This window comes from Barbus barbus (assembly GCF_936440315.1).
Source record: "Barbus barbus genome assembly, chromosome: 24".
Classification (NCBI taxonomy): Eukaryota; Metazoa; Chordata; class Actinopteri; order Cypriniformes; family Cyprinidae; genus Barbus; species Barbus barbus.
This window is the reverse complement of record NC_136752.1, coordinates 2381704-2404147: the sequence shown is the minus strand read 5'-3', so window position 1 is coordinate 2404147 and position 22444 is coordinate 2381704. Positions and strand designations below refer to the sequence as shown.

Here is a 22444-nt window from a genome sequence, read left to right as displayed (position 1 = left end):
AATGCTTATGAGCCGATTATGATGTAAATCTTCAAAAGTGTTCTGGCTGAATGCCGTTGTGCAGCCGCAGCTCTCTCTCTCTCTCCTGCTGCAGTAATTCTGCTGATCAGGCATCGGTTCACTAGTGAACAGAGCTCGTCTGTGCTTCACCACTAAAGCTTAGAGAGTTTCAAGCTGTTTCATCTGTTGCTTTGTCATTTTTAACCTTAAACCTTTGGTTTTCATGCTTATGTATTACATATTATATATATACTGTAATATTTTTTAAGGTTAAAAATGACAAAGCAACAGATATATTGCATTAGCCAGATTGCAGCATGTCAATTTTTTATGTCAGGTTTTTAATAACTGGATTTGAATGAATAGCTTTAATAATTAATAGAGGCATGTAATTATCATGCATGCTTACTCTACATCAGCGATATCTGGCTAATGCAATATTTTGTGTCATATTTTTATTGCAGTAACGATATACAATACCGTTTGAAAGTTTTTTTCATCAATTGTGTTAAATTGTAAAGACTTTTAGAAGTCTAAATGTTGAATAAATGCTATTCTTTTAAACTTTTTAGTCAAATAATCCTGAAAAAAGGATCAGAGGGACTAAAAAACGTTGGTAATAAATCAGTATATTATTATGATTTCTGAAGATCATGTGACACTGAAGACTGGAGTATTGATGCTGAAAATACAGCTGCAGATCACAGAAATAACTGACATTTTACAATATATTCATATAGAAAACAGCTGTTTAAAATGGTAATAATATTTCACAGTTTTACTGTGTTTTTTTTTCTATATTTTTGATCAAATTAATGCAGCCTTGATGAACAGAAGAGACTTCTTTAAAAACCTAAAAAAAATCTTACTCATCCCAATCTTCTGAAAAGCAGTACATTATATACATTTCAATAATATTTTAATATTTTACTAATTTTCCAGGCTTGAAAAATCCATATTTTACCCCCCATTCCCTGACATGTCCATGTTTTCCACTGCCGTGGGACCCTGCGGTGTGTGTGTGTGTGTGTGTGTGTGTGTGTTTTGGAGCAGCGATCACAGAAGACAACTGAGCTGAGGAAGCGGCTTTGCCAAGAGTGAAAATTGCTCAAATGAGAAGAGGAGAAAAGAACATAGGATGAAAAAATGAGGTGAGAAAAAAAGAGAAAGAGAAAGGAGGAGATATTCTGGGACTGGCGTGACATCCTGCACCCCAGCAATTATCCCATCAGCCCTGGACAAAAGCAGCTCTGAACTGGAGATGTGCACGGCTAGACACTTTCAAAACCGTCAGCGGGCTGCCTGAACCTCCAGTCCACTTAAAACCCCCCGAATAATCAGGCTGCTTCTGAATAATGAGACTGGTGAGAGTGTGAACAGCATGAGTCACGCTCAAATTTCCAAATCACTGGACGAAGCAGTCGACTCCACTAACCAACTAGTTGACTTTAGTGACTAGAGCTGCAACTACTGTTTTGTGTTAACAACTCAGTGCTGTGAATGCAGTCCTTTCAACAAACTAACATGTTACTCTCATTAATTCTAAATGTAAGAGACTATATGTCATGTTTCAGCCAATAAAAGCAATTATCTACACTATTGGCCTTTAGTCAATTGTTTAAAAACAGCTGATAATCAGTCCACAGTTTTCCCTTCACCAAACATTTTTTGTAGTGCGCCTCCCACCCAAATTTCTTGCTTCGTACAAGTTTTCAAATAATATCCCTTTTATCACAAAATTCAAACAATAAATGGCCTTTTGACGCTCTTAAATGTGACGTGACATCACAAGTCTCTTCCACTTTAATACAAGTTAAAGCACACAATAAACATGAATGAACATCAGAAGGTGTTGAAAGATACAGTACAACTTACCAAAATAAATCTTGTCTCATGTAAGCACTCAATCAGTGCAGAAAGACGTCAATAAAACAGCTAGTAAACAATACGTCACTTAAGTTGGGAGAGAAATGTAGTATAGGCGCATCCCCAACCCATTTTACATCCAACAATAAACAAGAAAACGTTCTTGTGCATTAAACCTAGTCTGCGACCTCCGTATACACAAACATTTGTCTGTGTGTTGTTTTGTTTTACACAAATATTTTAGTTTAAAAAGCATTTATGTTCATAAAGCAAAAGGTATATTTCATGTCTTGCTAGTCACCATATACAGGTTTGTTTTCCTTCGTCACAATTGTTTACTGGTTCATGTTAACAGCAAATATTCCACGTATTCTCTTAATTAACACAAGATCCAAAAACAGCGTGATAAAGCACATCACTGGTGTCGCTGCTTGACATGTCACGTCAAACACACACACATGAACCACACACATACACATGCAGACTGATGCACACGAGCATTAACAAACAAAATGCACTGATAAAACAGAAAACACAGCAGTGACATATTCAGATCAGACCTGCACATGAAACACACAGCAGGAGAAAGCATGTGCTTTATTTGCTTCCTTTCCTGTCTCAATTTATTTGGAACAAGAATATGTGAAAAATCTAGCATTGCCAAAAGTTATTAGTCATATAACCTTAAAATGATAATGATGATCCATGTACATTGACAGACATGCAGAAACTGATAAATGAACACTTATGTTTTAATGGTTAAATCTGCTGTATTTCCAGGTTAAATCAGATATATGTGCTCATTGGAGATCTCCACTGCAGAATCTAACAGCTTGACATGTAACAATTTTAATACTGAAATACAACAACTTTTTAGTGATATTTTATTTAGACTTTTTTAAGTTTTAAAGAATTTAATCTCAAGTCTAAATTCAAATCTTTAAATACAACTTTAAGTAAGAATTTATTCTGGGTTCAGATTCATTTCAAGTCTTGAAATACTAAACTTTTTCTCTTCAAATTTAATAGTTATATTTTAAATATGAGATCTTGTAATATAGTTTATTCTCAGCATATATTTTCTGCACTTCTATCTTCCTCAGAAAACACAAGGTCTCAACATTTCTGGAAGGTAATCTTGACTGAGACCTATTTGTGTGTCTGTGTGTGTGTGTGTGTGTGTGTGTGTGTGTGTGTGTGTGTGTGCGTGCGTGCGTGCGTGTGCCCTGTCTCTGAGTCTGGATGAGGAAGCCTGCAGCTTTGCTGTCAATCAGAACCTCATCATAAAAATACACACACACACACACACCACTAGCTGCAGACATCTATCAACCCACTCTTAAAGCACACACACACACAAAAGTCTAAGCAAAGCACTTGATGCATACTATATAAATCCTGCACATGTATTTAGATTTTGAGTAGCGATGCAGCTAAGAATGCGAGCAGAAGCTTTGTGTTTGTCTAAACATCCATTACTCCCACAATCATCCATCATGTTTCTACTGAACACATAAATGACTTTAAATTATGAAACATTGATTACATCTGAAGCCCTGCATGTACCACAATCAATATCGCTTAAGGCTGATGACTCACAACACACACAGACATATGACACTCTCGGACCGAAGAGGAGGAACATTATGACGAGAGACAGAGAGAGAGAGAGAGGAGGCTCTCATTGTGTTGTTTTTCTTCAGGAAAGCCAGGTGTGAGTGTAGAACACAGGCTGACAGCCTGAAGGACGACCAATGAGAGCCTGAGTGTCTGCATGCCGGAGCACATGTGTAAATGTATTCAATCCAGAGAACTACATCACTGGAGAGCAAACAAAGAGCTTTAGTGCTTTGCTGTGTGGTGAGGTTTTCAGGGTGGTTGCTAGGGTGTTGCTAGCTGGTTGCAGGGGTGTAATGGCTGCTTGTTGCTAAGATGTATATTTGGTTATATTAGGGCCCGGTGATTTCTGTGATGTGGAAAATGCAGGCAGAATCACAGAATGCAGTCATAAAAATGTACACAGAATTTGGCAAGACAATATACAATTTGAAGATTATTATTTATGCATTGGATAATAAAGATTTCTTTATTAAGATTATTACTTAAGTGATTGTTTCAGTTGGACATACTAAAATAAATGCCTGAAAATCAAACAGAAATGTTGTACCTATTATTTTATTTTATTATTAGTATTGGACTAACAAATTCAATTTTGAATGTCAAATTGAAATATTACATTTTCTAGAAAAAAAAAAGTTCCATAAAGTCTCAAGATGCCTATAGCACCTTTGGTATTCCTAGTTAAAAACGACCTGTTTGTAAATCTCTCACCAAATATTGGATTCAATCTTTTTGTCAACACGTTTTCTTTCAGCTAGTACAGGTTTTGTATTTATTTTTGGAAATTATTGAAACAAGTGCAAAATCAAAGTCAGTAAGTGTCAGTCCAATGACAAAACTTAACTTAACATTAACATTTCCAGAAAAAAAAGAAAATCCTTTCCATGTCAAAACAACTGGAATGCAACAGGGTCCAGGGAAAAGAAAAGAAAATTAACTTAACCTAAAATAAAATAAAATACAATTCCAAATGAAAAAAATAGAATACGGGAAAAAAAAAAGATTTTTCACTTGTCGAGTTTTTCACTTGTTTTCTGGTAAGGTAGCAGGACACTCTCCACAACAACACACAATTTGAGAAATCATTCATGTCTGGAGCTCAAACTTTCATCACATGACTATAAGCACTAGTACCAGTGATGTCTGACTTAAACAGCATTAATTACAGTATACTGCTGAGAAAACTACAATTCAGATACACAGACAAAAACAAACACATCCTCTTCCTGTTGGCATCATTTCACCAGATATTGAGCTCGGCGCTCTCATCTCTTCACCTGTCAAGAGTGCGCACACACACACACACACACACACACACACACACACACACATTTGCATTGGCTGTGCTGATCATTACCACGGCTCTGAGTAAACAATGAGAGCAAGGAAAAATCCTTATTGATGGCAATGTGATGCGTGGGGTGCGTTTTTTAAAATATTTTTATTTCAGGGGCTCTGTCAGCGGGTGAAGAGCGATATGTCCTTCATCATTTGGAGAGACGCGTGCCAAAATGTTTTTCCTCCAGAATAGACGTCCTCCATTTCAGTCCCTCCGCGTGCCCAGACTCCAGTGCAACGACGGCCCATTAGGGGCAATATATTCCCGCTCGGTGAGCAGCAGATCTATCAGCCCAGGACTGGAGGACACTTCATCTCTCTCCAGCAGTAATGTCGCAGTTTAGATTGTAATCTCTCAGCTCTGGCTCTCTGAGCTTCCGGAGATCACCCTGAAGCCCGGTCTCTGAATGCAGCGACAGCACAGCTTCACAATGGATCCTCCATCTCTCTCATCAGGACCGGAGGAAAGGATAGGGATCAGACTTACAGCTTCCACAGAACAAGTCTCTCAGTGACTGCTTCTAAACCTTGCTCTGGAGGATTTTAGCTCGAGAAGTACTAAGAGTCCACATCATATCAAGAGTTGTTTTCAGACATTGGTTATTTCTTACCTTCAATTACATACTTAAATATCTCCATTGGCATTTCTAATAAACAGTTTAACCATAAACCTGATAAAACTTAATGAGTTTTTGGGTGACCCCAAAAACTGTATGGTATGTGCATTCACTCTTACAGAAAACATGTAGACTTTATTAAGTTTAGTAAACTAAATTGTATGTAAACTTAAGCTGTTTTACAAGCATATGATTTATAGTAAGTATAATAATAATGTACTAGCATTAAACTTACTAGTATAGTTTCAATACTTCTGAGGACTAAACTGGCCAGCATTTTATTTGCTTTTGAGTGACAAATATAATGACAGAATATATAATGATTTTGTTGGTATACTGTTAATTTACTAACCATATTCTTCAAGCACACTAGCTTATGAAAGTATATTTTGATTTTATTCTCAGTAAATTACTAGTTTGATGTTTTATACTGCAAGTAAACCTAAGTTAACAAAGAAAACTTACATCAGTAGTTACAGTTTAACATTTATGAATGATTCTTGACAAGTTCGGGTACTATTTATATACTTGAAATATATATTTTAACTGTACTATAAGTAGAAATGCAATTTATGAAATGTGACCCTGGACCACAAAACCAGTCATAAGAGATTCTGAATAAATAATCTTTCCATTGATGTATGGTTTATTATGATAGAACAATATTAGTCTGAGATACAACTATTTGAAAATCTGGAATCTGAGGGAGCAAAAAAATCTAAATATTGAGAAAATCACCTATATGTGTTACAAAAAGAGACTTGTTCTTTTGCAATTTGACTTGATGTTTTGTGCTAAGATCTGGAATGATATATTCTGGTACTGGCTTATAATAGAAGGCAGTGTGAATCAAGTCTGTTACAATACTCTCACACCTTAGAGGAATTGGCAATGAAATCAGCCAAATCTGTCTGTTTCTGTGTGGGTTAATAACACTGTGTACAAAAAAAAATCAGGTTCAGTTCCACACATGTACAAAATTACTGCTAGTCCACCTCAAAGATGACTTTACTTTTATAAAACAATATATACAATGCATACTGGGCTAATTTTGCGTGAAAACAAGTATTTAATAAGCATTTAATAAGTATAAAGTATTTAATAAAGAGAAAATACAACTAGCTCAGCATACTTTGATTACTTCATACTATTAATTGCATCTTGATTACAAGATTAGGCTAAATACTTTACACTTTTCAGTATACTTGTCAACATAAGTCAAGTATTCAAGTATAACTTTGTCAAGGTTATCTCTGGTAAGTACATAAAAAGTAGACAAAGTATCTTCTTATTTTTATTTGAATTGAGGAATGATTATATCACACTTGAATAAACTTCATTTCTCTAAGGCTAGCGTTGTTTTACCAGTTGTTTGTGCCCCTAGAACAGCCCTGAAACCCACCCGCTGACAAAAACTGATCTATAAACCTGAGTACGGCCAAAGAGGTGATGACAGAGAGAGACACAGTACAGCCTCGTCTGAAAGAAACGCCCTATTATACCCCTTTTTACACGATGTAAAATAAGTCTCTGATGTTTTAGTTCAATATACCCCACAGATACATTTTTACAGCTTGTTAAAATTACCACTTTTAAGGTATGAGCCAAAATGTGCTGTTTTGAGTGTGTTGTTTTAATGCAAATGAGCTTCAAGAGCTCCAGCTCCACATTAGCAGTGCTAGCCTTTACAAATAAACATTTCACTATTAATACAAGCCTTTATTCTTTATAGAAAACTACTCTGTTTCAAAGTCAGTCATCTGATTATACTGTGCATATTAAATTCACGTTTATGAATTACACAGACGGGGAGCATGGCGGGATAAAAATAACAACATAGCTGGTTTCATGCTATCACAAACTTTATAAGTCTGATTATGAGCTCAACCACTTCAAGCGATCGACTCACATTGCGCTCATATGCAACTTTTAACTACCACAGCACTTGAAGGCAGCATCAGTGCAAACAGAGACAATGTTAGCTTTAGCAATTAGCCTTACAGAGTGCCAAGAAGCTCTTTCAGAAAGGCAATTTGGAAACAAACGCGTGATACTTTGTCTGGAGCTGACATTCGTGCACGAAGCATTGGTATTGATTCCTAAACATTTAGGGTACTTTACAGATTTTTTCCGGGATATTTCCTTTGAAAATGAAATTTAACCACAGTGTCCTCGGCTCAGATGAGGGGAGATTATGGAGACTCCTATGTTCATTAGTGCATCCCAAAACACAACACTTGCAAAGCCTCTTTGGTGCTGACAGTGTATATATCTGCAGTAATGGCAGACCGCAGCTTCTCACTCAGGGCTGTGTTTATGCTAATGAGGCAGTGTGCATCACAAACGGGTGGGACTTTTTCCCCTCGGTGACGTGAACAGAGGGAGAATCTGAAACAGCTCGTTTGGAGAGACTTCATGATTTATTGGTTTTATTAAAAAATGAGTTGGTGGATTTTTAACATTTTAGGCTGGTTGTTTTCACACGCTACAGCCACACAACTGTGTTCAAACACCTTATAAAAGTGATTTTTGCATAATAGGTCCACTTTAAGAACATGCCATTATCTGAACAGACGACAGCAAAACACACCATTCTCCAGCATACTTGAGACTTACAAACTCTACACAGAGGGAAAAATGGGAAGAAAAGATTATCGGTTAATTTTTTAAGCGTGTTCCTTGCACAGAGCCACCATATGACTTCAGGAGACTAATATATAGCCTTGGCCTTGTGGTCATTACAACTACAACAACACTACAAACTGTTGTGACGATTCACAGCCCTTTTGTTTTCCATAAAAAATTATGGGTTAAAGGATGGCACAATTTTCATTTTTGGGTGAAATCTTTGTTTAGCATTGTTAAAACACAGAACACAAACTGCATGAAGGGCTGTAACATCCACTCGCTGTGAAAGAAACGCCTCACAATGTTACTTAAACCTCCACTTCACAATGGCATGTCCATGCGAAAAACCTTGAAACAGCACCAAACGTCTGTGCGTTGAGCTTAAGGCTATGGAAATCCACACAGTGACATCAATACACACGTGATTCTCACCTAGACATACAAAACTGCTTGAAAAACCCAAATGCACGTTACATTGGAAAGAGGTTTTAAAGACACTAAATAACGTCTTCAGTCACTTCAAAAAAAATACCAAAATTAAACATTGCTATGGTAAATTAATTACTCATTTGAAACAGGCAGGTGCTTCTCTACACAGTCAATTAAACATGTGTGTGTTTTTGTTGAGGAAGGTTTGTGAAGCTGAGTGACATTCTACAGTATACAAATAAGACATTCGTCTGTATCATTTACAGAGGACATACACACATTATACACTGCCCCACACACACACACACACACACACACAGACAAGAGTCTGTACACTAATCTGAGCTTCTGAGAACATATAAATTACTGCTATGCTGGACACAAGATAAACCTGTGAGTGTGTGTTTGTGTGTGTGCTGCCCTTGACTAAATGTGAGCTTCAACACTATCACAAAACACCTCCAGACACACACACACACACACACACACACAAGAGTTTGTACACTAAATCACTCCCCTCACACCTCCTTCTGAAGCCCTGCCTGAGGATCTTGTTTTGGGAGAAGGTGGGAAATCGGCATTCACACGGAGCTGTGAACCCTGGGAAAGTGCAAGGCCTTCTTTAACCGATGACTACAGGTGCACAATATAGTGCTGTTCAAAACATTCTTCACCAAATGTTAGGGAAATTGAATTATTATTGATAAAGATAGTGGAATTACCGGCAATAACTTTAGAATATCTGCAATGATTTAAAGTTAAAAGTATTTCAACCATGAAAAGCATGACTTTAAATCATGAATGTAAGAACAAATCTAATCTAATGTCCAGACGGGGTCAAATGAATCAGAAACCAGCCTAATTACACAGGTCTTCATTACCGTTTTTTTTTTTCAACTGCTTACACACAAAATCTTTACTTGTCACACAATTTCTGAAAGCTGACACTTAAACATCAGAAGCACACACCAAATCTGCAAAACCAGGCACTAATTCTCCAACTTTGACTCAGTTTTCAACACATGATTCTCTATGTAACACAAAAATTTAACAGGAATTAATATTAAGGCAAATGTTTGCTTTTGAGATGTGTCTGGGATATTTTGAATGCAGTGATTCATTTTGCAAGAGATGTGAGGCATTTTGCATTTTGTGTGTGCAATTCTTGATTTGTGTGTAAAGTTTTGAAAAAAGAGGCAATGTTTTGAAAATGTGTGCAAACAGCTGAAAAACTAGTTGTTCAGCTAACCAAACTTAAAAAAATGCCCAGTTCACATAAAAATACTCACTATAGTGTATGAGTTAAACAAATATAATGAATACAATTTTATAATATAACATAATATAACATAAAACATATAATATAATAACTTATATTTTAGTCCCACAAACATTTATTAATAATGCTCTTACGATTTTGCTTAAAATTGTTATAAAACATAAGAATTGGTAACATTTTAGATTACATTTTAGGTTACCAAAGAAATTGAAGTCTGGAAAAGAATGTTCTTAAAAATCAAGGTAAATAACCTCTTATAGTTATGACAACTTCCAGCTTGTCTTAAGTCTGAAAAGGTAAGATGGAAAATGTATAATCGGAGGAAAGCCGATTAGTCACCAGAAGAGACGGACGGCAGCTCGCGTAAGCGTTTTGAATACTTGGTCGCAGTTCTGTTGTTTAAATTATTTACTTGCTGCTAGGAAGGAATAGTTAGTTTCCTACCTATTTCTACTCTGCATTTTCGTTGAGGTTTTTATGTTTGATTGCACTTACTGGTAATTAGAATAATTTGCACCTCAGCTGAGAACGAGCCTGTGTGATTGTGCAAAGTGTTAGTTTCGTCTTGAGCTATTAGCAGTCCTTTAACCTTATTGCTACCTCTCCTCTGTAGTGGACATGATTGAATTTCTTGTTGTGAATCATTTGCCGCTAAGGTGAAGCACAGATGCTTTTGATAGTCTAACAGAGGAAGGAAGTGGACTTTTCCTTTCATTATTCGAATATACTCTCCGAAAAGACCCAGAGTTAAGGAGTGTTATGAAGACAATACCACGCAATTCAACATACAGTTCTCACGAAACATGAGCAGTCTAGTGACTGAAGAAATAGTTCGAGAAGTTGCAGACTCGTGGTACACAATCAAAGTAGATGGCACACGTGACCCAACTGGAATAGAAAATATTTGCATAATCGTTCGATTTGTTAAGGATAATTATCAAGTCACAGAGCGACTTCTTTCCATGACAACAACTGAAAAAGGGGATGCCCAGACCCTGACCAACACAATAATTACAGAGCTTGAAAAGAATGGCCTCAGTACTTCTAAAATATTGAGCCAGGTGTATGACGGAGCCTCTCTCATGTCCGGAAAAAACGGAGGAGTAAAAACATTTTGCAGGACAAATTAGGAAGAGTGATTCCGTACATACATTGCTTCAATCATCAGCTCAATCTTGTGGTAGTTCACGCAATATCCACAGAGCCTGCGGTTGATGACTTCTTTAATGTGTGTAACTTGCTTTATAAATTCATAAAGAAGCCAACCGTTGCTGTCTTGTACGGAGGGCAGCAGTTTAAGAGATTACTTGAACAGCGATGGACAGGGCATCTTCAAACGGTCAAAACAATTCTGAATTATTTGAAATAATGAAAGACATTACTGAGTTGTTAGCCGTGATCAATGGAAACCGCAGATACGAGACGGAGGTGCGCATGGAAGCAGCTGGCCTGATTAGGGAAGTATCAGAGACGAGCTTCAAGTTCATTGCCCACATGGTAAATAAGATTCTACAGCTGCTTGATGCTCCAAACAAACTGATGCAGTCAGAGGACAAGTGCAGTCAAATGAGTTACATCTGCTTCAGAATGCCTTACGAAATTGCGCAGTGAATCTGACTTCTTAGAGCTGTGGGAGAAGACCGACGACACTGAAATGCCAAGACCTCCCAAACGAAAGTGGACCATCAACAAAGGCCTTCAAGAATATCTGCTGGAGGAAAGCATTTGCCAGGCTCAAGGTGATTTGGGAAATCAAGAAGAGCTCAGACGATTATACTACAGTACTTTGGACGCAGTGCTTACAGAAATCTTGGAGCGTTTCGGAGAAAGAAATAGCAAGTTAATTGACGCTCTTTCAGCGTTTGATCCACAGTATGACAGCACTTTCTTGGATGCGCAACTTGTACAAGATATGATGAACTTAACTAATTCAGAAGTGATTCATTCAGAATTTGTTGTGGCCCGACAATTCCTGCGTAAAGTACTGGCTAGATCGATTTCTAGTGACGAGAAATGAACACTTAAACAAATACTCCAGGAGCATCATTCCACGCTTGAAGCTATGCCTAGTGTACTCGCTGCAATGAAATGCGCGCTGACATTTGGAGCTTCTACAGCTACATGCGAAAACTCATTTTCTACTCTGAAAAATGTGTTCACGGACAATCGAAGGAGCATGCTACATCTGCGAAAGGCCCAATTAGTGCAACTGGTATTTGAAAGAGACTTAACAAGAACCTTTCGGGGTGAATGGAAAGATACTCCACTGAGAAGGTTCAACGCGAGTAAGCACCGCAGACTCCAGCTGTTCTAGCAGGTTGGTGTTATTTTATTTATTATAGAATGCATATTTTTTTTATAACGTCATCTTATTTTAATCGTGACTTTAAAAAAAAAATGTTTGCGTAAAGTTTGAACCAGTTCTGATGTGCATCGGGGCCAGGACAAAATCATAATACTTTTTCCTTCTTTGCGAATACGATGATTAGTAATACTAACAGTGTTGGGAGTAACGCGTTACAAAAGTAATGTATTGCAGTAACGGATTACTTTTTGCTGTAACGCAGTAGTGTAAGGCTTTACTAATCAATTTTCAGTAATATTTTACTCGGTACATGTTCAGTAACGATTGCATTACAACACACTTTTAGCCCAATTTTCTTTTCTTTTTTTTTTATTGAATGTCCCTAGGGCCGGGCTTCGGGCCAATATTCACGTCATAGTTCAGACGCGGGCTGGTCCTCGACCCTGTTTTAGGCTTCTCCTTATCTTTATATTTTAGACATCCATCAATTATTGGTGAAAAAAAATTGCCGCGTTGGTGGAAATAACATGAGTCCTTGTTGCCGCGACTGTCAAGAGCGGCTCGACGGTGTTTAGTGTCCCGCAGCAGCAGCGAGCCGTCAGCACAGCTGAAGAGTTCTGCTTCAAATACACACAATAAAGCAAAAGCCCCAGCAAAAGTAATTACCATGAATGTGTCCGGGGGAAATAGTAAGGATTTGCCATCTCCTCGTTAGACGCGTCTTTAGAGAGAAGTGCATCTTCGAAAGGGGGAAGTCATGGCCTAATGGTTGGAGAGTCGGACTCATAATCGAAAGGTTGCGGGTTCGAGTCCCCGGCCGGCAGGGATTGTAGGTGGGGGGAGTGAATGTACAGCGCTCTCTCCACCCTCAATACCACGACTGAGGTGCCCTTGAGCAAGGCACCGAACCCCCAATTGCTCCCCGGGCGCTGCAGCATGGCTGCCCACTGCTCCGGGTGTGTGTTCACGGTGTGTGTGTGTGTGTGCATTTGTTCACTACTCACTGCTGTGTGTGCGCACTTGGATGGGTTAAACGCAGAGCACCAATTTCGAGTATGGGTCACCATACTTGACAATACGTCACGACTTTACTTTACTTTACTTCACGGATAACGATTATATTAAATAGTTTTTATTTTTATTTATTTCGTTAAGTAGTAATTTAAAGCTTTCTATAGATATATTTATCATGTCTGTGAGGCATGTATTCGCTGACTTTCGGTTCATTTTTGTGAAGCGCTCCTGTTCAAGATAAAAGCACGACGTTTTGTTGACATTGTGAGTGCACACAAATAAAAGTAGACCCTTAACAGTTACGAATGATGTAATACTCTTACCTTTATGAGCAAAAATTACGGCGCAAGTTGTTTCCATTGAAAAAAAAATTGCAATTGATTGCGCTGGTGCCTCCGTGTCCTGCGCTTTAGCTTCCATTCTCCGCACAAACTGGATGTAGCGCACATTTATCTAACGTTTAAACATTGTTATATGCTTGCCTTGAACTGTTTTAGTATATCTATAGATTTTATTTTAGGCAAGTCATTATGATTTGAGAAGGCTAAATTGATCAAACATAAGCTATGATCAGCCTGCCGGTCTGCTGCTGGCCGCTTGGTCGTTACTTTAAGAAAGAAAAAATTTATTTAATGAACAAAAAATGCTCCAAACGTTTTTCTAAATGAACTTTAATAAAAAGCCGGAACAAAATATAAACACTTTGCCATTAGGGCAGGGTTCTAGTACATTTTGTAAGTTCTACTTCTGTAGTTATTTTGGTGAAAGTAACTCAAAAGTAATACAGGAGTCATGTAGCGCATTACAATTCTGAGTATGCTTCCTTACCTTACAGTAATATTGTAAGGTAAGGAATTACTTTTAAATAACAGTAACGATTAATCTGAAATGTATTACATTTTGGAAGTAACTTGCACAACACTGAATACTAATCACTTTGTTTTATAGGCAAAATTAAATTATATCGATACCAAAGGCCCACTGACATTCACGCTATGTGCCCCCCCCCCCATAACACTAAATGAATAATACTTATTACTATTACTAGTGCAACAATGAGACAACAATAATCGATGATCAGTCAATGAAATATTGGAGAACTTCTTAAGAATTTTTCAAGAACTGCATTTAGTAACATTCTTGCAAAGTTCGAATTTATTTGAACAAATTTCTTAACTTCTTAACTGAACACTTCTAATATTTGACCAAATTAAAAGTCTGTAGTTAATAGCCATATCAACAAACAAAACCCAAAAAATCCAGATTCTTTATTTTTTGTCAAGCGAGAAGTTAATTAATTAGTCAATTAGCTAGATGCTTTAGGGTTAAAACACACACACATCCCTACTGATGACACACATTTCTGTTCGTTTCCTCAAAGAAGAGTACTGAAGAACACATCATAAGCCAGAGAAACCACAAAGGAGCATGGAATGTTACTTGGCTTAGAAGAAATAAAAACAGAAAAACAACTTCCTCTCTCAAGTTTAACGATATTTAATCATTGATGAGAACTGAAGGATGACCAAAGGAACACGTGCAACACTTTAACTCATTCTCTTTGACAGCATTAATGACGCTCGCGCTCGTGAACGCAGACAGAGCTCCTCAAACGCTTCAGTTCTGCGCTCTGGCGTGATTTCTGACAATCTGACATCAAATCATAAAAAGCAACTGAGGGCAGGTGTCCAGCTCATTAAGCGAGTCCGTTTGACGCGGTGACTAACGATCTGATCGGGGGGATGAAGACACCCTCGGGAGATATCGGAGGAAAAAACAATACCAAAGTGAATCAGGACTTAAGCTAAAATAAACTGTACTCCAGCAACAGATTTGACTCATCAGTGCCTAATTAAAGAGGACAAGAAATAACAAGCCCACACTAGGGGCTTAGAGATGGGCTGCGAGCGAGAGAGAGGGATAGAGAAAGAGAGAGAGAGAGAGAGCGTAATAAAGGGACGTAACATGCCTGGACTCATTAGAAGGGACACGTCTCCGGGGGGGTTTGGCGGGGCAGCAGGTGGAAACTCTATACTGTGAGAAATCAAATCGAGACATGAAGAAACAAGCCCCTCTGATCCATTAGCTTGTCTCGGAAATATCATGCAATATTAATCACAACAGCATCTCCCCGCGCCGTCCCAATCCTCTAAGCGTGACGTGTAATGTGTGCAAGCGGCCAGCAGAGGCGTCTATCTCACGCTCCCCACAGCTGTGTTTACATTTAGGGCTGATAAAGCTAACAGACGGCTGCTATAAAGACTACAGCTCAACTACTGCACCCTAAACCTGTGGAAAGACCAGATGAACATCCTGCATGACAACCCTGTATCATCACCGTGTTTAAAATTCTGTCCCTCATGCAGAAAGACAGACAGCAGAGCGAGACAGAGGGGAGATCAGTCAGGACTCCCAATTAGTCTGAACACAGACGGAGGCTTTCAGTATTCACTGTCCCACACACACAGTCAGATCATACACACACAGCAAACACTGACACATACACACCCACATCCACCACTGATTAAAACAAGAGAGAAGAGACTGATTATCATAGTAGTTGTATTCAGTAGATGAAATATTACTTTCACAAAAAAAAACAGCTAGTAGCAGCAGTGAAAAGCTATTGTATTGAAAAACAAAAAGTCCGGTAGCGGAGCTCCACTGACCCAGAGAGACATGTCACCTGTGGAAAACATTACTGAGAGCCGTTACTGCGATCACTGGGAGCGTTTTGTGAGTATGACAGAACTACAAAAGAAAAGCTGAACAGAACCTCTGCATTCCCATAAATCAACCGGTTTACACCAATACCACATTCAAGCAAAACATCCATAGTGATTCAGTTCCTCATACTTTTGTTTAGAGGGCTTGGCGACAGGAATGTGTCACCACACAGAGTTTAAGAGTTACGGCAATGCAAAAAAAGCCACCTACTGACTTTCTAGCACAGAGTCTGGTGCTGCATTTACACTGAGGAAAAAGTCAGTTTGCCTTTAGTAACTTTGCATCTCTTTGACCTGATCAGATAAACATATCTTGTTAATAAGAGTGCATTAGTGCCCATTCACTTTTTCTGCAGCGTTGGATGTATTTTTTCCATTCATTTTTCCCAGAGTGCTCATGAATGACATAATCGAGTTAAAAATGATCTATATAAATCTATTGCTTTAAGGTTGTTGTTGTTGTTGTTGTGTGCGTGTGTGTGTGTAGTTCAGGTAATACCCTATGTTAGGATTACAAAATTCCCTACAAAGATGGCAATACCCAAAATCCTTGTCCTTGTGGGGACATTTTTAGTCCCCATGAGGAAACAAGCTTAAAAAACATTAAAAAAAATATGTTTTTGGTTATGTAGTTATGTACAGAAACAATATATTTTAGGTTTATTCCAAAAAAATGCATATATATATATATATATATATATATGCGATGTGTTTGCTACAATAGATAGATGTTCTTAAAAAACAAGTTGATATATTGTCAATGGATGGCTTCAACAAAAGCATATACCATCAATTAACAACCAGTAATTTCTGTCTTTAGAGGTTTATAAATTAGCATTAAACATCAATTTCCCATTGCAGAAAATGTTTTTACTTCCGGAACCCGTCTGCTTCAGTCTATACAAAACATACTCACACTGCATCTTTTGATTGCCTGAACGATTGGCATACCTGATACTCATTGGGCCAAAACGTGCTGACAGCAAGCTCCGCCTTCATCCAGCCTTTGCCTGTGCAGGAAGTGACGTTCCAGATGGGATTGGCCAGCGGCCCTTTATTGACCTTCACCAGGATGTTGAGCGTCCCGGGGCTGGAGCCATCGGGGCAGTACAGGAGATAGTTGAAGTCGATGCAGTGAGTGTCGTTTTCTTTCATCACAGGCAGCTGCAGGCGAGCTTTTTCTCCGTAATCGTGCTGCGAGGTGTCCACCATCATGTACGAGCCTGGAGGGCAACAAGAACGGAGAGAGAAAACACAGGTGAGCTAGGATTATGAGCTCTTTTCCGAACTCTAGTGAGCTGCTTTGCTGTCTACTCCCTATAGAGGGAGCATCCTCACCAAAATGAAGCCTTATTAGTGTGATTTGGAGCTTATGAGCAGCATTGCATCTTATGGAGTTTGAGGTTAGTAGGGCTGGGACGATAAATCGATGCATCGCTATTTGTGGATTGATTCTGAGAATTTGCAAATGCATCGTGATTCTCTCTGGAATCGATTCTGAGCTTAGTTTTTAACTGAGCATGGCGCTCTTGGCTAGTTTTTAACCCCACACCTAAATGCTCACGAAGAAGAGCGCTTGAGCGTTCGACTCAGTAATGTAAGTGGTTAAATGAACTTGCACCTCAGCTTTTATGCTTTTATGACACGAAATGAATTTAAACACAGCCCACTGTGAACACTCTTGTAATTCGCTTCAACCTTTTCAAACTTCATGAATGATTATTTAGGTTCAAGTGGTGCATGTGTAAGAAATTAAATTAGCCCTCTACCGTATTGGTGTAGCCATATGGCAACATACACTTTGTGTTCATTTCCTTGCCACGGTCTCTTTAAGAGAACATTCTCGTTTTTTTTGTTGGCAAGAGAAGACCTTAGTTTAGCGAATGATGTGCTTTGGTTAAGTCACATGACGCAGTTTTTTTTCTGTGGCCGATTTCTGATAGACTGCTGTCTCTTGTCAGTAGTTGCTGAAAGCAAACTAAAACATCAGTAACAAACAAGGACCAGCCCGTGTCACATGCACAAATAAATTATAAAGATCACCTCAGATAAGTTATAATGACATATTCACTACTCAAAAAAGTTTATATGAAATTAGTTTTTGGTAAATCAATGAAATGTATGTGTTGCCAAGCGGCAACGCTGTGCAATAGTGGAATGATATCATTGCAATAGTTTAGCTAGCTAGCAAGGTTAGCTGTAATCTGTTAAGATGTAACAATAACAATATTAATGCTAGTGATATAATGTTGATAAGTTGTATGTTAATGGCATGCGTATAATGGATAAAATCAAATTTAAATGGCAATTTTACTTTTGATTAGATATGAATACAGGTAACATTACATCAGTGAGCCACTGGCCTACCATGGTGTCTCAAAAAGGCAGATGCAAGTATCCTGGATGTAAGGGTATTGTTAGGATCAGGGACGGATTATGACGCACCGGTGCCCTGGGCACGGACTGATTATAGGCCCCCCTCAGTTGAAATTGCGCTCATTTTTTCTTAAATTCAAATAGTAATGGATTCTATAGCAGTATTTTTAGCGATATGTTATTTACACTAAGTGCAAATAGCTATAGATTATATTTACACTATGTTAAAATAGCAGGATTTTCTGCTACTTATACTACTTGTCGAAAAATAGTGGCAATTATCTGCACTTCAGTATTGTATTACATTATAAAACAGTATGCAATAATAACGTATTGAGTGCAAATTTTTAATAATTGTTATTCAAATTATTAAATGGATGCCACCTTATTGGTACAATAAAGCCCTCCCGACACCTACCCTAACCCTACCCGATACTTTATTTTCAACTTTTTGGTTATTTCTTTAATTTTTATTGACAATAAATGCTTCTACGATGTGATATGAGATTTGAAAAGGGAGAAAAAAAAGTTAGGCAAAAGGCAGACTCGAACCCTGGTCAATCGCGTCAAAAGCATGCACTTTTCCATCTGCGCCTCTGGAGCTTATGAAGCAAAGCCGTTTTTTGTAAGTTTGACAGTCCCTATCACACGTTGGTGGGTGGAGTTAGTATACATAGCTTCTGCAAAAAGGCGAGCTATTTGAACTAAGTGTAAATAGACACTCCGTTTACATTCTCAAAGAACATTATCATTGACTTAACCAGAATTAAAGCACTCTCAAAAACTCCCATTAATCACTGAAGTTGCTTACATTGTGAAATTAATATCATGCTTACATCGTACGCACTTCTGCACTTTGTTGTTTCTGATGAGAGAAATCGGCAGAGAGCAGAATTCATTCATGGAGCTCGCGCAATGAACAAAACAGCTGTTTCAGCGAACGCCTCTTATTGGCCATTGTACTCATAAGCTCAACAGAATCATGTGTGATTGATTATAATGCATAATGCTGTAGAAAAATGCGGCTGTCTCTGGCTCCGTGCCAGCCAGCGAAGATGAGCGAACAATTTAGCAGCTGATGATGTGCCGCACTGAATGATTTCAACCAGATTTTGTGTTGTAAGAAAACAAAAACAAAGAGTAAAACAATTGAAAAAGTTACACCAAGGAATGTACAAAATGTTGAGTGAAAACCATTTGCTAAAAACCAAGTGAAGAATCATGTGGGATTATAGCAGGAATGCACCGAGATATAAACTCAGGCACGAGGACCCAATGTTTCTGAAGTTCAGAATTAAAGACTCACTCGTACACTTGGCAGTTGGCCGTGTGATGATTACTGAACGCTTTTATAGTCACTCCACCGGAGAAACGGTTCCACGCTATTGGCCAAGACGCACAGGCCCATATAGGATCTGGTTCCAGTTCTTTAAGCATGTGATTGCACTGAGAGGAAACCATTTCAAATCTCAAATGTGCAGAGGATGGACATCAGGCAGAGAGAGGACAGACTTCACCACCATTTGTCCAAATGAGCATACATCTGTTCATCTGTCTCTCCACGGCCAGGAAGAGGGATGACCAGCTCTCTCTCTTTGATCCCCATCTTCTGTCAGAGATAAAGTCTACATGAAATCCACCCTCTTTGCTGCCTAAACAAACGCCCCTGGCCATGCTGTGTGCTCTTCATCAGCTGCGTGTTATTCCAGATTCAGACTCTTTCAAGTGTAATAACTTTCTGTCTCTGAAATAACTTTTTTCCCCTGATGTAACCATTGGTCATGTGGGTGGGGAAAAATAATCTTACATAAAACATGAAGTCCTGACTCTCAGCTGTGCTCAAGGCCATTATAAAATGCTGATAAACACATGGATCTTTATGAAACAAACTAGGGGTGTGCGATATGACGATTTTTGATCGTGGACGATAAAAATGTCTCCACGATCTGCTTTTGAAGAAATATCGTAGTATCGTGCTACAGCACACATTATGTCAAATACAGTTCTGGCGCCTCCATCTCTATATACTGTACAACACGACATACAGCAGTAGAGTTACTCTGACAGGACACTGCACTTATTTGCGATCGCAAAAGTACATTATTTGCATACAAGCCTTGCTGGTTAAATGTTTAATTCACGCGCTGGTCAGACGTGCGCTTGTTCTGAGTGCATACACCTGAAGCACGCGCACTAAAACGCCTGTCTAACAGCGTCTGATTACTCAACTAAGTTATATTTTGCGCTAATACTGTCAAAACACACAAGGTTTACATACAGACTCAGTTGGTTATCTCTAAAATGAAAGTAAATAGTTAAGAGAGAAACAGATGCGTGCCTGTATATTAGATGCGTGCAGCTCTTAAAGGGACAGGACACTAAACATGCTGTCGACTGTCATTAAAGGGATAGTTCACCCTAAAATTTAATTTCTGTCATTATTTACTCAGTGGAAAACCAAACAGTTGCTGGTCCACATTGACTTTGATAGTAGGAAAGAAAAATCCTATGGAAGTCACTGAGGACCAGCAACGGTTTGGTTTTCCACCTTCTTCAAAATAGCATTTATGTTCAGCAGAAGAAAGAAACTCATTCAGGTTTAAAACAACTTTTGAGTAAATGATGGTATAAAATAAAACATTATGACAGAATTGACAGACAGATGACAGAATATTAATTTGTGGGGGAACTATTCATTTAACGTTAACAAAACGCAAAAGAGAAAAATCACTCACTATTCTTGACTGAAAAACTTTAATACAGTTGCTTTAGGAATCAGTCTATGTAGTGTTTTATTTTTATATTTGTTCATTCAATTTCATTGAATGCTCTGCTAAATGCACCTATTGTACCTGGAAATAAGGCACTGTTTGTTTTATTTGTATATTATGTGTATTTGTAATGTGTATCTTTGTTCTTATTTTTTAATAAGAAAAATAAAATAATGACAAAGATTTTTTATCTTCGCCCACTTTGGCCTAAATATCTGCCATGCATCTTTGTCTTTCTAGTTTGGCTGTAATGCTCAGACAACTTGTAAAACCAAAATAGTAAAACTAACAAAGAATCGTGATAAAAATCGTGAATCGTGATATTTCTATAAAAAATCGTGATATGATATTTTTCCCATATCGCCCACCCCTAAAACAAACCCATTTATATATTAATAAAACATGTTTTACAATATCTCAGTAAGATATGAGTAAATCCGTTTTAAAGGTGCCATAGAATGCATTGATACAGTATTTTAAATTGTTCTCTGATATCTACACAGAAGGTATGTGGCTTAGGTAAGGGCAAAAAATCTCCAGAAACGATTTTACATGTCCATTTACAACCCTAGGATTTCTCCCTAGAATGAAACGGTCTGTTATTGGCTTATTTGGCAGGGTCATGAATAATAATGAGCTCTGCTCTGATTGGCTGTTTCACAGTGCTGCTCAATGTTGAGCTCTGCTCTGATTGGCTGTTTCACAGTACGGCTCATCAGCAAGAAGGAAGCACAGGGAGGAAAATATATATTTAAATACTTTCTCTCGCAGTTATATCGTCGGGTAATTATACTGTATATAAAACGCGGGCATCAGGGAGCCGTTATTAATATGCGAGGCATTGAAACTGCTTTTGAACGATCCATCGATCGCGTTATAGTTTCACTTTCAAGAGACGCGATCACACAAACTATGTTTACATTATGGAGCAACAGTACTTACCACACATTTCACAAGATCAGATGCTTGTCAGTGGTGCTCAGGATCTGTAAGTCATTCGCCATCATCCTCATCTCTCCTTACTGAGAGTGAAATCTTATGTACTGTAACAGGCTACCGCTAGCAAGGAGCTAACCATGTCCCTTTAGTGGCTCGCGTTATTTGCTTTCTGTGCCTTTCTGAATACAGACACCAACCCATCCCTGCACTTCACACCCTGCCCCTGCACGGCCTGGAACATGACATTTATTGTGTTATTTTCACTGTTGTCCGCGCTTGTTTATTTACAATACCTGCAGAGCTTCTGATGGTTCGGCCGGCTTAGAACAAGTGCGGGTTTATGCAAATGTTGGGGGCGTAGTGATCCCGACTGTTGCGTCACAGTCGGTGTTATGTTCTGATTCGCCTGTTTTTCAGTGGTCTTTTTTAATCACGAGATTTACATATGAAGGAGGAAACTATGGTGTTTGAGGCTCACTGTATGTCATTTCCATGTACAGAACTGTTATTATTTAAATATGCCAGGGTAAAGACAG

At 38.3% G+C, this 22444-nt stretch overlaps 1 protein-coding gene across 3 annotated transcripts in view; it reads right to left on the bottom strand.

Annotated features, from left to right (window-relative positions):
- LOC306844072 (receptor-type tyrosine-protein phosphatase kappa) overlaps window positions 1-22444 on the bottom strand; it is a 185958-nt gene that overhangs the window by 104256 nt on the left and 59258 nt on the right. For all 3 annotated transcript variants that reach the window (XM_079375948.1, XM_079375947.1, XM_079375949.1), the window contains exon 3: window positions 16774-17045. In XM_079375948.1, coding sequence (XP_079232074.1) covers window positions 16774-17045 — 272 coding nt within the window. The remainder of the gene's footprint in view (window positions 1-16773; window positions 17046-22444) is intronic.